The sequence below is a fragment of the Bactrocera neohumeralis genome, unplaced genomic scaffold, assembly GCF_024586455.1.
Source record: "Bactrocera neohumeralis isolate Rockhampton unplaced genomic scaffold, APGP_CSIRO_Bneo_wtdbg2-racon-allhic-juicebox.fasta_v2 cluster09, whole genome shotgun sequence".
Classification (NCBI taxonomy): Eukaryota; Metazoa; Arthropoda; class Insecta; order Diptera; family Tephritidae; genus Bactrocera; species Bactrocera neohumeralis.
Genome location: NW_026089622.1, coordinates 22,653,116 through 22,670,843, shown reverse-complemented (window position 1 = coordinate 22,670,843; position 17,728 = coordinate 22,653,116). Strand labels below are relative to the sequence as shown.

The 17,728-nt window shown below is 43.1% G+C and overlaps 2 protein-coding genes across 4 annotated transcripts in view; both read right to left on the bottom strand.

Moving 5' to 3' along the window:
- The window catches only part of LOC126764069 (uncharacterized), a 378,237-nt gene that overhangs the window by 99,383 nt on the left and 261,126 nt on the right, over nt 1-17,728 (bottom strand). The gene's annotated exons all lie outside the window — the stretch shown is intronic.
- On the bottom strand, nt 10,464-13,008 carry LOC126764138 (uncharacterized). Its single transcript, XM_050481939.1, has 2 exons — nt 11,298-13,008; nt 10,464-11,233 (listed from the first exon to the last, which is right to left on the bottom strand). The coding sequence occupies exon 1, from the start codon at nt 12,725-12,727 to the stop codon at nt 11,855-11,857; it is 873 nt and encodes a 290-aa protein (XP_050337896.1). The 5' UTR covers nt 12,728-13,008; the 3' UTR covers nt 10,464-11,233; nt 11,298-11,854.

Sequence of the window (17,728 nt, the reverse complement as noted above, 5' to 3'; positions counted from 1 at the left end):
CCCTTTGGATGAGGAATTCCACCGCTCCTGTCACATTTTAGTGCTCTTGTTTCTCTCATCTGTCCTTGCCGATACTGTTTTAGGCGTTGATAGCTGATAAAGACGCTCAAGTTCGTCTCCCTGGATGTCAATAGGCGGCATGCTGGCTAATACTTTAGCAGCGTCGGTTGATATCGTCCGGAAAGCACTTATTACTCGAATTGCACAAAGCCTATGCTATGCACTGCAATTATTTGTTTAGCATACGCTTTTATATCCATTGCCTGTATCCATACTGGTGCCGCATAGAGAATTACGGAACTCATTGCTTTCGCTAATAAGAATCGCCAGCTGGAACGCACACAGCCTCTATTGGTCATCATTCTCGATAGGGCATTGTAAATTTTGTTTGCCTTCGCGGAAGAATACTCCATTTGCTCTTTAAATTTTAATTTGGAATCCAATATTACTCCCAGATACTTCAGTTGCGGCTGCGAGGTAATCTCGCACTCCCCTATAGTGAGCTCTATTCGTTCTTCTATCTTCCAAGTACTTATGAGTAAAACTTCAGTTTTCTCCTCCGCTAGCTTCAGACTCACAGAAGAGAACCATTGGCGTAGACCATTTTAGCACTCATTACATTTATTTCTCAGGTCGGCTAATTGTTTGGCCACTGCTACGACCACGAGATCGTCCGCATAAGCTACTAGTTTAACGTCTGCTGGTTGCTGTCTTCTTAGCACCCCGCCATACATAATCAGCCTTCTGTTTTTAAAATAACTCATTATTATGCTTATGAGGTATTCAGGGGCCCGTATTTCATCCAGGGATTTAATTATATATGCCCATTTTGCCGAGTTGAACGCATTCTTGACATCCAGGGTAATCAGTGCGCAGAACTTTTTTGTGCCACCTTTCCATCTTTTGCCACTTACTGCACATTTCGCAGTATCGCCGACTTCTCGTAGTGCGTCAATAGTGGATCTCTTTTTTATAAAGCCGTATTGTCTCTCTGATAGTCCGTATTATACTTTCGTACACTTTACCCATTGTGTCGAGCATACACAAAGGTCGGTATGATGACGGTTCTTCAGGTGGTTTCTTTGGTTTTGGGAGCAGAACCAAACGTTATACCTTCCAAGAGTCTGGGAATAGCTCTTCCTTTATACAAGCGTTGTACATTTTAGCGAAAACTCGAGGTTTTGAGCTTATGGCTTCCTTCAGAGCTCTGTTTGGTATGCCATCCAACCCAGGCGCTTTGGCGTTTTTGATTTTCTTTGCTATTGCCAACAGTTCGTCTTCCGTGACAAGCGGGTGTGACTCTGCAGCTTCGTTTCGTCGCTTGGCATATGAAATCCGGTCGTGTTTCGGGAATAATGTTTCGACGGCCTTTCCCATAAAAGATGCATCTTTATGTTGCTGCTGCTTGTTTTTAAATCTTGACATACATATTTTGTAAGCAGTACCCCAAGGGTCAATGATTGCTTCTTCACACAGCTTCTCAAAACATAATTTTTTGCTACGGGTAATTGCCGACTTCAGGAGCTTCTTGTGACTTTTAAATTCTTCCCTAAGGTGGTTTTCGTTCGTTTCACCCCGGTTACACTGTAGACGCCGTCTAGCTGAGTGACAGAGCTTTCTCAAAAAATTTCCTCATTCCACCAATATACAGGCCTTCGCTTGTTGTAATGTGACGTTCTACGCATTGTTTCTTTTCGAACTGCTGATACCGGGTGAGCGGCGCCGTCACCTGATTCCTTTGATGCACTCCAGACTAGCTCAAACAGGTCTGGGTTGAATTCTTGTTGTTTCCAGCTTCGCTTTCGGCAGGGGTTTCTGCTAAAAAGTTCTTAAAGTTCTATAATTGCTATATGATTACTGTTTGTGTATATGTCAGACACCGCCCACTTAATGTGCCTGCTCAGCGAATCGTTTGCAAACATAATGTCAATTATGGATCCTTTATTGTCTTTTTGGTAAGTGTTTCGAGTTCCGGTGTTCATTATTGTTAAGTGCGTTTGACTCAGAAATTCATGATTTAGCCGCCCGCGGTGATTTGTACATCTGCCGTCCCATGCACTTGACCAAGCATTAAAATCACCCGCTATTATAATAGGTGTTTTGCCTCTGGTTTCTAAAGATAGCCTTAAGAGGAAATCCTCGAATTCTGCGATTGCTGCGCTGGGATGAGCGTAGCAACTTACAAAATAAATCCCCTGAATATTCGCCCATGTGAAGCAATTATGTTTTTCTCTGGAGCAGGTCTTAAAAGGTTGCTCTTTACAGGACCATTCTGCTGCCTTGTCAGATTTGTCTGCAATCCATGTGCTTTCCGGACGCTGGGAGTATTGCTCACTTAGTATGGCGACATCAATGTTCTCTTCTATGTTTGTCTGATCTAGCAGATCTTGTGCTGCTGCGCAATGGTTTAGATTCAGCTAGAGTATCTTCATTTACTTAGAGACTTCATCATCTCGAGGTACTTTGGGCAAGTCGTGCTCAATACAGAGTGCTACGCTTTGCAGAGCATACAGCTCGGAACGTTTGTGCCCGACTTTGTTAAGTGTCCTGCAGTTCCACAGCGCGTGAATAGGGAAGATCTGTCTGTCAAACTGCAGCATTTACGAGCCATGTGACCTAAATGGAAACACTTATAACACCTGGGAATAGGCGAGTATTCTCGAAGGCGACAGATTGACCACCCAATCTTTATTTTTCCCAATTTGAGTGCGGCCTTAGCATCTTGAGCGCGCATGCATATAAGTGCTATTTGTGTGCCACTACGCGTTTTTCGCAGACTTTTGACATTCGTTGTCTCCAGACTTTGGATTCCACACTCCCTTTTCAGTGCTGAGCAAATTTCTTCTGGAGTTGTTATTTCGTCCAGGTCTTTACATACAATGGTAACGTTGTGGGTCTTAGGCTGTAGCATAGCCATTTCTCCAACCACTAATTCCAAGACGCTTTGGAAAGATTCGGCTTTCGTGTTTGCTTCATTTTTCAGTTCTAAAAGAAGGTCTCCTTTGAGGTTTTTTTCGAACATAGGTTACGTTCGAACCCAACTCCTCAAGCCCGCTGTCACTCTTTATTTTCCGCAGAATATCTGCATACGACGCCCCTTCTTTCTTCGTGATAATGATGGCATCCGGTTTTGTTTTTATTTTCTTTTCTATCGGTTTTCTCTTTTTAACCACGTCTATCCATCTTTCATTTGCGTTTGGGAGAGTCATGGTATCCTTTTGGGTGTTTTTTACTGCTCCACTATACGACAATTGCTCCTTTTCAACTACGTTTTTTGGCTTTTTTGTGGGCGGTAAAAAGCCTGATGCCTCTCGCATTCTCTTTGGGGTGTTATCATCTCTACCAATAATGACTTGATATGATTTTCCTATTATCACTCTTCTCGGTGGGTTTTCTACTTTCTCCGATTTTGCGTGTAACGCCACTATGCTGCTCACAAGTTCGCGCATGGTTTGGTTAATGTGCCTTTGACCCGCCATCATGTTCTCCAATTCTTTTATTTTTTTTATTTTTTTGCCCAGTTTGCTAAAAATGCTGACCGTTTCTCCATTTTGCAATTCCTCACACTTATTCTCCTTGCTTACTTGATCGGCAGAATCACATTTCTCCTTTGATCCAGCAGCGGTGGGTTCCTCATTTTTACCAATAGGCGGTGTTCTCAATATTTTCGAAATCCTTCGGAAAGGATTATCCGGTGTTTGCCCAATACTATTTTCGGAGGCTATACCTCAGCGAGAAAAATAGTTTTGTAACACCCTCGATGTGTACGTTCAGTACCTAACTTTACTGTCTAACTTAAAACTAGAATAGTTGGCAATGCACCAACCAAAAGAAAAAACGAAAACACGAGAAGGGGAACAGCTGATAGATCACAAAACAAAGAAAACAAAACAGCAGAATAATGAAAATACAAATTAAGTGCACGCTCCTGTAAGGGGAAATAAATGTATTTATTTTTCACAAATTGGCGCGAAAAAAAACCAAAAGGTAAGTGCAAATGATTATATATTATTAAAAATCGAAGTGTACTTATCTTTTTCTTTAGGCCTGATGTCCACTTAGGTCGTTTAACCTCTCTGGATGTCCCACACAAAAAAGAAACTAACTTTTCCCAATAAACTACAGAATTTGCTAAGTAATTTGAGGAACACAAAATAAACACGTCTACTTCACTCTGTGCAGTATATATATGTATGTGTATATATATAAAAGCACTATTGTTCTGCTTGTTTATTTTGTTTTCTTTTTTGTTGTGACACTTCACTTTTTGTCTTTTTGTTGTATATGTATGTATATAAATATGTGGGTATGTTGTTTTTTTTTGTGATTTTCATTCTGGTTGGGTCACTGCACTGTTTTTTTTCACTGCACACTGTATATATTTCACTTTCGCACTTCGATTGCCACCAAATTCATTTATTATTGTTATTATATTAGTTATTATTGTTTTTAATTTGTCGGTTATAGGTGCCTTTCGTTAAGGCTCGAAGGACCATGTTTAGGCGGGGCAATAAAAAATACTGTTGTTGGTTTGAGTGTATATGAATTTAATTAAAAACTGGTAATTTTGACATTTTACACTTAAACATTAGATATGTGTATAAAAAAAAATGTAAATGTACTCGTTACATGCGAACGTGCGATTAAAATTCCACGGCGAGGAGACAAGATGAGAGAAAACGATGTGCAGGATCTCGGTTGAATCAAAATGCTGAACGCAGCGCGCAAGATTCATCCGATGGATGTAAATATGCGGAAGGTGTCGACGCGGCGCAGTATATAAGCGAAAGTAAGAAACGATTGTGGCCGGGCGGCTTGTGTAGAACGAATTGTGTCTGCTTTCTCCATGTCCATCCTTTTTGATGAGTGGGTGGATGTACAAGTGTGGTGAGTTGTCTTGTGTGCGAGTTGTTTTTTTTTTTTTTTGTTTCGAAGGGAGAATCTTTCATAGATACCGTCAGTCCTGGACGGCATGCACGATTCATACTGCACGCTAAGGGTACACCTCTTTCGGGACCACGCCCGGTATGGATGATCATACCATGCTGAACTTGCGTAGCAGTACACCTACGTACTAAACCCTAACTCCGACTGCATTTCACTGATCCTACGGGACTGCCGTTAAGCATTTCTTCGCAGGACCAGGCTCAGCCAAAATTGGCTCTTCGTGGGCACCTTTCTGGACTACTCTTCTCTAACGCTTCTGCTATCGCTACTTCGTTGCCTTTCCTTTTTTCTTAGTTCTTGCATCGCAATTGCGGACCAATTCTTCACTTTATTCCACACGATTTTGCATTTTATCATGTGGTGCACGATATTCTCTGGGGTCACACGTTCGTTGATAATACTTTCTATGTCTTTTCTTCCTGCTTCGAATTTCGGGCAGTAAAAGAAAATACGCTGTGCGTTTTCGCTGCCATTTCCGCAGAATGATCATTCTGTTCCGTTATCGTGGCCGTATTTGTACAGGTACTCTCGAAAGCATCCGTGTCCGGTCAGGAGTTGCGTCAGGTAGTAATCAGAATCGCCATTCTTCCTCTCCACCCATGGTTTCACATTTCTGATTAGCTTGTATGTCCACCTTCCATTGTCTGCTATGTCCCAGCGCCTCTGCCACTCACATAAACTTTCCTCCCTTTCTTTATTTCGCTCCGCTGTTGTAAGACGCCTCCTAACGCTTCTTGATTTTTCGTAGACTCTTTTTAGCTCTAACGCCATTATGTCCGGCGGTAGATACCCGCTATGACCCCGGCCGCCTCGTGACACCGTGCTCCACAAATTTGCATTTAGCCGAGTCAGAGTTCTTGCTTTCTTCGCGTATGTCTTATTATACATTGCTGGTCCCCATATTGGCGCCGCATACATTAGCACCGATTGACTCACTTTAGCCAAGAGTGCTCGCTTGCCCTGGCTTGGTCCTCCAATATTAGCCATCATCCTGGATAGGGCCACCGTTATTCGCGTCGCTTTTGCACATGACTTTTCAATGTGCGTGTAATAATTAAGCCGCGTGTCTATTTCAACGCCTAAGTATTTTAACGACTGCTGAGTCGTTATGCTATGGCCATCAATATTAAAAGTAGCATTTTCTAATTTTTTTCTGCTGGTAATTAGCACGGCTTCCGTTTTTTGGGCTGCTAATTGAAGCTTTTTTGCCGTGAGCCAGCTCTTTATTCTTGAAGCGGTGTCTTCACATAAACTTTCTACTTGACTGATTTCTTTTCCTACCACCGTTACCGCAATGTCATCGGCGTACCCGATGATTTGGACCCCTCTTTCTAATGGTAGTCGAAGTACTCCGTCATATAACACGTTCCACAGCAGTGGACCTAGCACTGAGCCTTGTGGTACCCCTCCCGTCACCCTGTACTGTTTTGGTCCCTCATCGGTATCATAGAGTAGCAGCCTATTCGACAGGTATTTGGAGATAATTCTCAACAGATACTTCGGTGTTCCTTTGTCTTCCAGAGCGCTCATTATGTATGGCCAATACGCAGAATTGAACGCATTTTTAACGTCAAACGTTACGACTGCACAGTATTCTTTCGTACCATACATCCACCTCGTTCCTTCGATGGCCTTGCTTGCCACATTTGTCACTTTTGTGATCGCATCGATAGTTGACTTGTGCTTACGAAAACCAAATTGGTTTTCGGCGAGTCCTGGATATTCTTGCTCCAGATGCTTCTCCAGACGTACGCATATTATTCTCTCCAAAATTTTTCCAAGCGTGTCTAGCATGCAGAGAGGGCGGTATGAACTTGGTTCTCCAGCCGGTTTGTTCGGTTTCTGCAAAAGTACTAAGCGCTGTTTCTTTCAAATTTTTGGAAAGACACCTTCTTGCAAACAGCGGGTAAAGAGCTGTGAAAAGGGAACCGCTTTGTGTGCAATAGCCGTTTTAAGGGCCTTGTTGGGGATTCCATCTAGACCCGGTGTTTTGGTATTTCCAAACCTTTTGGCTGCTTCAATCACTTCATCGTCGGTGACCGATGGTGCATCTATTACCGTAGATAAATTTGCTAATACAGGCCCTTCATTCCTCTGCGTAGGGAAAAGCGTTTCCACGATGTTTTTCAAAAGGGTGGGACAGGTTGGTGTTCTCCCTTTGTTTCCTTTGAGTTTTGACATCACTATTTTGTACGCATCGCCCCATGGATTCTCATCGGCATCTTCGCAGAGCTCTTTGAAACAGGAGACTTTGCTTCTTTTGATTGCTTTCTTGAGCTCACGGCGTTTCCTTTTAATTCTTTCGCGCAGGTTTTCGTATTCTGGCCCACTTCGTCTTCTCTGGCAAAAACGCCTGGCTTTGTTGCAATCAGTTCTCAGGCTGTCGATTGTACTATTCCACCAGTATGCAGGCTCACTGTAAGCGTTAGCGCCTTGTTTTTTCCTGCACATTGCAGCGTCACATGCTGACATGCCTCACCAATATCTCCGCCTGTCGTTCTGTATCTTCTACATTTGCGATGTTGTCATCTAGCATAAGCCAAAAGAGATTTTCGTCGAACGTTTCTGCTTTCCATCCTTTTGTCTGTACCATCTTTGCGTGCGTGTATATTCCACTCCTGGATTTTCCGATCTCCATTATGATAGCTAGGTGGTCACTATGTGTATAGAGGTCCGACACTTCCCAGCATGTTGATCGTACCAACGGGCTACTAACAAACGTGATGCCAATCACGGATCCACGGCCATTTTTTTCGAAAGTGTTCCTATTTCCAGTATTTAATAGCACCACTTCGAGCGATGAGAATGCCTTGAGAAGAGCGTCTCCTCGTTTGTTCGTAGGTAGGTAGGTAGGTAGGAGTGCAGCCCTATCGGGCTCAATTAGCACTTGATGTGCCATTTTGATACACTATTCGTAGAACCACCTGTATCTGCTATTACGTTTCACCTTCTCTCTCAAACCATTTTGAGGTTTCGATGAAACTACTTATGTCCGATATGCTTTTGGTGGAAATCCATTCAAGATTTGGTGCTTGGTGGATTCCGAGTGTTTTGTGTCGGATCTGTGCTAGAGCTGGGCATTCGCAGAGAAAGTGGAAAATTGTTTCCTTGTTCCCTGCTACTCCGCAGCCACGGCAGATATCGTTGTAGGGCAATCCCATTTTGGACGCATGTTCCCCAAATGGCCAGTGCCCTGTTGTGGTAGCTGTTATTCTGTAAATACTTTTTCTTGACCTATTTAATAAATCATTTGTTCTTTTCCTGTCATATGTTGGCCATAATTGTTTAGTTATGACGCATTTTGTAATGTTTTTCCACCTGTTGTTTGCAATTTGCTGAAATTGTCTATTGATCTCTCCTTTTATCGATCCTAGCGGGCTTGGTATTAGCTCCGCCTCGGATTCATTGAGGAAAGCTCCTGCCTTTGCCAACTCGTCTGCTTTTTCGTTACCGAAAAAGTTCCTGTGTCCGGGAACCCAGATCAAGTTTAGCTGGAGCTTGTCTTTTATTGAGCTTAGTGCTCTCTTGCAGCTGTGAACTATACTGGAATTTGTCATGGGTGAAGACAATGCCAGAAGGGCCGCCTGGCTGTCCGTAAATATAGTTGCTTTATGTATATTTCCGTGGTTTTCTAATAGAACCTCGCAGGCTTTTTCTATGCCTAGTACTTCTGCTTGGAAGATGCTAGCCGAGTTCGGTAGACGTATAGAGAGAGATATGCCTAGATCAGCGGAGAATACCCCCATGCCCACTCCGCAGTTCATTTTGGACCCGTCGGTATAGACTGAGGTGGTATCTTCCTCTACTATTGAACCTCTTCTCCATTTTCGTCTAGATGGTATCCTCACCTGGAAGTGTCTACTGAAATCCAGCTTTGGGAGAATGTAGTCTGATTTGTTAATAGTGAACTTGTTTAGAATTACACTATGTCCGTAGTTCAGCTGTTTCCAACCTCCCAATTCTTTTATTCTTATCGCCGCAATAGCCGCTGTTTTGTGAATAAAAATGTCCATTGGTAATTGATGCAGGATCACATTGAGCGCATCAGTCGGACATGACCTGATTGCACCCGTAACACCCGCACATGCTGCTCTTTGTATTCCATTTAATTTTCTAATATTGTATTGTTTGTTTAGCGCTGGCCACCATACCAGAGCTCCATATGTAAGTATAGGTCTTATGACAGCCGTATACATCCACATGATTATACTTGGTTTAAGGCCCCAATTCTTGTTGACGATTTTCTTACAAGTATAGTAGGCCTTGTATGCTTTGTTAATTCTTTTTTCTATATTTATTTTCCAGGACAGTTTGGTGTCAATCTCCACCCCCAAGTATTTAGCTGTGGGGGATAGAGTGAGTGTTGTACCGTTTAGTACCGGAAGTTGAAACTGAGGTATTTTGGTTCTCCTAGTGAATAGCATCAGTTCTGTTTTGTTCGGGTTAACTCCTAGACCATTGTTTTTAGCCCATGGGTTTAACCTGCGAAGTGATCTTTCCATAATCTCGCTGAAGGAAACATGCCTGAAACCAACAACACTATATCGTCTACTTACGCTACTGCTTTCACTCCTTCACCGTTTAGTTGGAGTAGTATTTCGTTCAGCGCTGCAACCCAAAGAATCGGAGAGAGAACACCCCCTTGAGGCGTTTCTCTACTCACATAGCTTGTTTGTGTTGCAGCGCCGTTTGAAGCTATAATCTTCCTATTCTCAAGCATCGATAGTATCCATCTGCACACAGTGTCGTCTATGCCACCATGTGCCAGAGAATTAATTATCGCATTTACTTCTATGTTGTTGAAGGCGCCCTCTATGTCTAGAAATGCAGCCATGGTGTATTGTTTGTGGTGTAGTGATTTTTCGATTACACTTATCACCTCGTGAAGGACGGTTTCGGTTGATCGGCCCTTCATGTACGCATGTTGGGACTTCGATAACTTCTCCGCCATTATTGCTCTTACGTGTAGATCTATTAGCCTTTCTAGTACCTTCAGCATACAGGAGGTAAGGCTTATAGGTCTAAAATCCTTGGCATTCTCGTGTGTTCTTCTGCCGGGTTTTGGAAGGAACACAACTTTACTTCTTTTCCAACTTCTTGGGATGTAGGATAATAGAATGCTAGCTTTGTATATATTTTCAAGCCTTAGAACCATTGGTTCTACTAGTTTTTGCAGCATTATGGGCATAATCCCGTCAGGACCTGCCGCTTTAAATGGTGCAAAACTGTTTATGGCATATTTGATTTTACTTTTGTCTACTATTTGGCTTCGATAGTCGACTGCATTCAGCGGTGGTTCTGGTTGAACCCTCGTTAAAGGTTTTTGCTGGCTCCCGGGGAAGTGCGTTGTGATTAGTACATCCAGGGACTCTTTTGCCGAGGAGGTCCAATCACTTCCCTCAGCCCTAATGTAGGCAGTGTTAATATGATCTTTGGATAGCATTTTACTCAGCCTAGCGCGGCTTCTCTGCAACTTTCTATCGATGTGCAGAAAGATTGCCATGAGTCCTTTCTAGCTTTCCTGACTGCTTTTTTGTATTCTTTCATAATGTCTTTATATGGCTGCCAGATTTTGGTTCTAAAACTCTCATTGAAAGTTTTCCTTAGTTGTGTTCTCAAACTCTTAAGTTCACTGTTCCACCAAGGAAGAGACTTTCCCTTTTTCAAAACTGTTAGCGGAGTAGATTTATTAAAAGTTGTGGTTAAAATTTTTTCCAACTTCTCTACTTCTGAATCTTATTCCTCAGGATTTCTGATACTCTTGTTGCCTCCCTTTTCAAGGCATTTTGTTGCTATACTGGTAAATTTTCCCCATGCCGTTCTTCTAGGGTTCCGGTATGTGAGAGGCGCACTGTACTTCTCGCGGATGCTGAAGAGTATCCAAGAGTGATCCGACATGGAAGGCTCATCGGATACCCTCCAGTTATCCACAACGAGACTGTCTGTGTCTGTTGATAGCGTGAGGTCAAGCACTTCCTCCCACCCCGGAAACCTATCCGAGCTTGGGAAAGTAAATGTTGGCTTATCGCCCTTGTTGCAAATACTTAGATTACTATTCAAAATATACTGCAAGAGTGACTCACCTCTGGTGTTTATATTGGAGCTACCCCATACGGTGTGCCTTGCGTTTGCATCACACCCTATTAGGACATCATCCCTCCTGTTCTCCTCTACTAGTCTGGCGAGCGGGGCCGGTGGTAAGTCTTCGTCATGGGCCAAGTAGGCCGAGACCAAGAAGAAGGGCTTTTCCTTCTGTTCCACCTTTACCACTGTGATATCTGCTGTGCTGTAATTTGGACAAAGAAATGCATTTATACTTTTATTGATAAGAATGCATGCCCTAGGTTTACCTCTGTTCCGTGTGTAAAACAGGTTATAGTTGCTGCTGTTTAGCCCTTTAATGGAATCATCATTGACCCAGGGCTCCTGTACTAGGCTGATGTCGATGCCCCTCTCGTTCACGAGGGTTGTCAGATTCGCTGTAGCACTCTTCGAGTGCTGCAGGTTTATCTGTACACATCTAAGGTTGTTATTGGGCATCTCGGGTTTCTTCGATGCCCACATTCCTTAGTAACTGGCTGGCGTCGTCGACCTCTTCCGTGTCGTCTTCGTCAGCCGCTTTGTCGCCTTGGAAGATTTTTAGTCTGGCCTTGCGGATTCCGAAGCTGATTTTGTAGTCAGTCTTCTTCAGGGCCTCAATGGACTCATCACAAATGGCCACTAGTATTGGCTTACTTGCTTTATTAGGTTTTTCCTCCTTGATTAGCTGCCACTCATCTATACCTGGTATAGATTTGTTCTGCAGTTTAATGCACCTCAGGAGTTTTTCGCCTGGCTCCTCTAGAGGGGGTAACCAAATGCGAGCACGAGGTCTCTTTGAAATGTCCCTGGCGGGTATAAGCCTCAATTAAAGGCCTACGAAGGCGTTGCTAATTATAGCAACACTACCCGTCAGGAAATCTAGCGAGGCCTGGTCCGCGCATTTGATGACCCTGTAGCCCCTGAGGGTCTCAGAGGAGTCAAACTCCGGGTGGGGACCCGCAGGATTGTCGAGTACATAGCTTAGCACCATACTCGACAATCTGACGTCGATCTCCACCCATCTCTCCTGTATTGTGCCCGGAGAGGAGGAATTTCCATCTATAATGGCCACCTGCAGGCTATCCCTGGCTACATCGCAGAAATGCCTTGCCGTTGTTGTGCTGCTGTGTTCTCCTTCACTCCGCCTCGGTTTTTTGGGCTGAGTTCCGGGTACCTCTATGATGGAGCGATTTCTCTTTTGGGAAGTGCTCTCTAGTTTGTTCTCTACTTGAGGTTGTGATTGCTTCCTTTTCAGGTAGCCTTCATATTCCTCTACGATGGATTTGAGGCGCTTTGTTTCAGCCTCATCAACTGGGGTACCGGCTGCCTGGTCTTTGGCTATCTTCCCTAGTATGAAGACCGCCCTCTGGTACCGGTTTTTCCTCAGCTGATTTTGGGATTTTTTGCGCTTCTTTTTGTTCTCACTTTTAGCCGCCAGTGCACTTTGGTTGGTGCTCATGGCAGCCTTGGAGGTGGACGCTTCGTCCCTTACCTCTGTGGTTTTCACTGCTGTATCTACCGGTATACTTTGTTTGGTATGTTCGGTAGTACTCTTACTCGTCTCCTGGCTGGAGGCAAGTAGTTCGTCCTCATCGGATTCCGTTATAGGATTCCGATAGCTCATGTCCTTAGTCGTTGCTGTTGTCGTCAATTTGGTTGTTGTAGTTGGTGTTGTTGTTTTTGTATTGTTTGCGTTCATGTTTGCTCCCACGAGTAGTCCGGAAAGGGTAGTCTCTATTTATTACCCCCCGCTGACCATTCAGCCCTCGGCACGGGTACCTCGACACCTTGGCTGAGGGTGGTGTTGGTTCGGGTGTCCTCATACTTCCACAATAGGAGATGAGCGTAAAACCTAGGGTTTATTCATCCATATCACTATTGTAGGAATTATGAAGTGTCCCTCTTAGTTCGTAAGATTAGAGTGCGTTTCCTTTGGGATGCACACTTTACTCTTACTTAAGCCCCTTCGCCACGACAAGGCGACCAACTTCAAAGGAGCGTTTGTTCGTACTGACACTTCCCCAGTCCACAGCCCATGCGTTAAAATCACCTGCTACCACGTTATTCGTAGTTGTTAGGATTTCCTGTACCAGATCATCCAAAATCCTCTCAAACGCGCCTTGCGGGACACTCGGTGGTATATAGCAGCTATAAAAGTTGATTCCACAGATCCTGGCTCGTGTGAAGTAGGGCTTTCCTAGTAGTGGTTTTTCCTGGAAAGCTTTACCTCTACATACCCATATGGCAGCTTTGCGGGTGGTGTCTGAAGCCCATGTGGCGTTGTCTATGTTTTTGTACTGTTCGCACAGTATTGCCACGTCCACCTTCTCCTCAAAGACGGTTTGCTTAAGCAAATCTTGCGCGGCTTCACAATGATTCAGGTTTAGCTGGATAACTTTCATTTGTTGAATTTTTTATATGCTTCCTGATATAGAGGGCATCTTTTACTACCTATTTGGTGGTTTGAGTTTTCGCTTCCCTTGCTCTTGCAAGCACCACAAGAGGGAGCCTTGTCGCACGTCAGTGCGAAGTGCCCTTTTTCGCCACATCTTAGACAACACTTGCTCCTGTCGTCCGAATTTTTACATGCTGCTGCCGGATGCCCATATTCGAAGCACCTGAAACACCTTTTTAAATTGGGTTTCTCTCTTAACCTGCAGACTACCCAGCCTATCCTAATTTTTCGCTCATCTAGCAGAATCCTTGCTTCCAGCGTAGGGAGGCTTACTACCGCTACCTGTGTACCCGCATATGCCGCCCTGAGGTTTTTTATCGCACTCACATCAAAGTTTTTTAGTTTTTTCACCTGCTTCCGTATAGCTTCCGAAATGTCCTCCTTGGTTGTGATTTCTTCCAGGTCCCGAATCTCTACTGTGACTTCGTGGGTAAGCGCTTTGATTTGTGCCTGGTCTCCCAGCAGTTTGCTTATTTCGCCCTTTAGTTCGCTCGTACTTTCCATTTGCGTTTCTTTGAGTTCCAGCAATATTTCACCTTTGGCTGTCTTCCGAATACGCGATACATTTTCGCCGAGTTTCTGTAGATTTTCTTCTTTTCTCACCTTCACAAGGATGTCTCTATAGGACATATCTCCAGAGCGCGCTATGACTATAGCATCGGGCCGTGGGGGTGGCTTTCGGTCAATTTTTTTGTGGCTTTGTGGTTTGCGCTTGACGCTTACCAAGCCGTCATCTTTTTTTCCCTCTTTTTTGGATTTATCAGGGCTATTTCCTGATGTCTCTTTGCTGCGCTCCGCTTGCTGGTTTTTCGGTGCCTCTTCGTGCGCCGTTTTATTCCTTTTAGGCGGTGTTTTCCGTTTGGGCTGATTTTCCTCGCGCGGCCTCTTTGGTGTTGTTTCCGTGTTTGTGGTTCTGAGCTGAACCTTCCGTCTTGCTTCAATTATTTTTGTGTGCTCCTCCAGGGCTTTTGAATATAGCTTTGCTATAGAACTAAGGATGTCTTTCATATTGTTATTTATAGACCGCTGCGGCGGATGCATTGCTTCAGTCAGTCTTTTTATGGCACTTCCTAGTTCAGAGAAGTAGTCCCCGGGATGTTGTGCTACTTTGGCTTGAGGTGTACTATCTTCTAGCACCGGTGGTGAGGACCTCGCTCGCACCGGTTTACTGATTATGGGCGTCTGATTTGGCGATCGGGCTATCCTCGATACACGTTTGAATGGATCTACTTCCGTATTTGGGGTCCTCAGAGTCAGATCCGCCTCTGATCTCGAATTTTCAGCACGGCTACTCATTAAAATTCCGCCTTCATTGTATATGTTGTTTGTATTGTTTCTCGAATTGTTTTCCATTTACTTCTTTTATACAGCGCATCGTGTGTAGGGGGTGGGCCGAAATAGACTGGAACGGGTATACCCTCGGGGACAATGCCCCTACCCCAGTTCCCTGAGGCCAGTCCTTCGCTTTGCCGGTCCCGGAAAACACGTACGGACCGGCGCTCACCCGGGCCAACATAGGCTACTACTCCTATGCCCAATGCACACTTCCTGACCAAGGACCGAAGTGGCTGTTTACTGACACACGCCGCAGCTGATACCTCGGCAGAGTCAAGCTCACATCACCCCCTCCCTTTCGTCAGCGGAGAAGTCGCTGGCGAAGAGTTCAAGGGACTCCCAGTATGCTGCGTCGTGTACCGGTCAGGTAGATTTAATCAGCCGCACCTAACATGGTGAACAGACGCTGACCAGGAAGCCGCCCATTATGGATCCGTCGCGCCTGGATATTTTTTATTACACAACATGCCCTTGCATGTTGCGGGAGACACATATTTCAAAGGGGCGGTGTCGATTCGCCCACTGTCACAGGAGTTTCAACGGTCTTGCTGGTTTTTATATCGCAACCTCCACTCCCGCCGCTTCTCGTCGGGGATTGCTTATTCGCTTAAACTTATTTCGCAACTAACCTGCTACTACAGGCCGTCCGGCTATCCGCGACCTGCCGACCCCCCCGGTCGCTTAAAGCTCAGCGACGGTGACTATTCCCCTTGGAAATTTAAAGTCCCACCGGGTGCGAGTGTGGTGTCGTCAAGTATTAGTGTGTGCTAGTTTTTCCGATTAAAGTGGGGGGATGCTTAACTCATTTAAACAAACTTATTTCTAAATAAAAATGTTCTATACAAATATGCACAACACTTGAAAATTTTGAGTGGCCACGAGTGTATGTCCCAGAGCACAAAGTTGAATTTTTTATATTTCTTATATTTTTTCCAATATTTCATTATTTACTTCTTTCTTTACCAGAGGAATACCAAGATCTTTATGAACATTTTCATTACGCTTGTACCAATGCGAACACGTGATTGTCCTAATCAGTTTCGGTTGAAACCTTTGTATTATATCAATATTAGTTGCACAGGTCGTACCCCACAGTTGAAAGCCATACATGCAAGATAAGTTACGTTATTTGCTTCGATACTAAAATATTTTTAATTTTTACTGCCGGGCCCATTTTTGGTCTTAGCGAAAATGTAAAATGCTTACACTTCTGTTTATTCACATTTATACGGCAGTTCGCTAGCCATTCTTCGACAAAACTTAAGTGCTCCGCTAATATTCTTGATACTATAATGTGACATTTGTTACGACTCTCTAAAGCTGTGTCATCCGCAAAAGTTGATGTCAATACATTATTAGGTGTTGGTACATCTGCGGTATATATGATAAATAGGAGAGTTGTACCTCCTACTGTAACCATAAATTTTCAATTTTTTAAATAAGACTCCAATGTTTTATACAATTCTAAATATATAATGTTTTTATTCTTATATAAAAGGCCGTCATACCCCACCTTATAAAACGCCTGAGCTATGTCTAGAAATATTGCTGAATTGTACTCTCTGTGCTTAAATGCTTATCTTATTTTGTTAGTAATTCTATTTCATTGCTCTATTGTGCTATGTTTTGAACGATATCCGAATTGGTACGTTGGTATCAGATTATTTTCGTGGAGGAAAGGAGACATCTTTGATAGTAACACTTTTTCAAATATTTTAGAAAGACGGGATAGAAGTCGGTATAAAGGCGTTTGTATTAAGTATTTGATATTATGAGACTTTTTCCATGAAATTGGATTGTTGGAGTCATATGGTGGCTTCATGGACTTTTGGGTTTTCCAAAGGGAATTTCGCTTATTTGAATTTGGACACAACTTCTTTACATACACTGTAGTGTTGAATTCTTCCTCCCGTTTAAGCGCTTTTTTTAATTTACTATGTATAGCAGATTGCAGTTGAAGCTGAATGAAAGAGGAGGGATTTATCTGCCATTCTCATCGCGTACGCGTTTTTTCATTTACCTTCCTTTCTATTTCACTATTAGTGATTTTTCTGAAACCAAGCGGCTTAAAGTTTTTGTTTGGAAATAAGAAAACAATAAAAACACTTTGTAACACCAGGTACATACAGCCACAATCAATAATAATGGTACTGTTAATCACTTTGTACAAATTTTTCACTTACACTAAATGTTATAACATACATTTTCAAATAACATGAAGTGCAATCGCTTTTTCTTATTGAGATTACTAGCTGCACTCTCCAATATGTGACTCGTTTGTTCCTACTTGTCCTTTTTTTGGTATGGCGCGCTGTATTTCACACTGAGTCTCACCCAAATCTAACAGCATGTATTGTTGCAGGATCCACGATTTTTTAATAAGGCTACTGCATCTTTAAGATTTTTCTTATTGAACTAGCCCGTGAATCTTTTACTATTGGTGGCAGATTTAAGATGATCACATCTATACAATGACTGCTAATGCAAGTTATAAGATTAACCGAGAAAATACATACATATGTGTGGCTGCATAAAATTTCAATAATTCTTCCAATTACTCGGTTTTTCTTGTTCTGAAAAGATTCTAATTATAAATAATAACATATTTGTGACTTACCTGTCGCTATTCAAATCATTTACAATGCTTAAAATTTTTCTTCGAATGGCGATTCAATGGCGGCAACGGATTCATTGTCAATATGTGCGCCTCATTCTTACAAAATAAAAAATTTCGTTAGATGAATGTTGCTACTCTTACAGTAGAGTTTTCCTTTTCAAGGCAAAAAGTTACACATAGATATGTAATAGTATAAGAGATGAAACTTTACAAATGTATTTGTGAATTGGTTACTCTCGTCTTGTAGGGGTATTTTACTTACGCTTATTTGACAATAAAATAGTGTAACGGAT

What these genes read in the sequence shown, in the direction of transcription:
- LOC126764138 (XM_050481939.1), bottom strand. Translation starts at nt 12,727, where the DNA reads ATGAACGCAAACAATACAAAAACAACAACACCAACTACAACAACCAAA.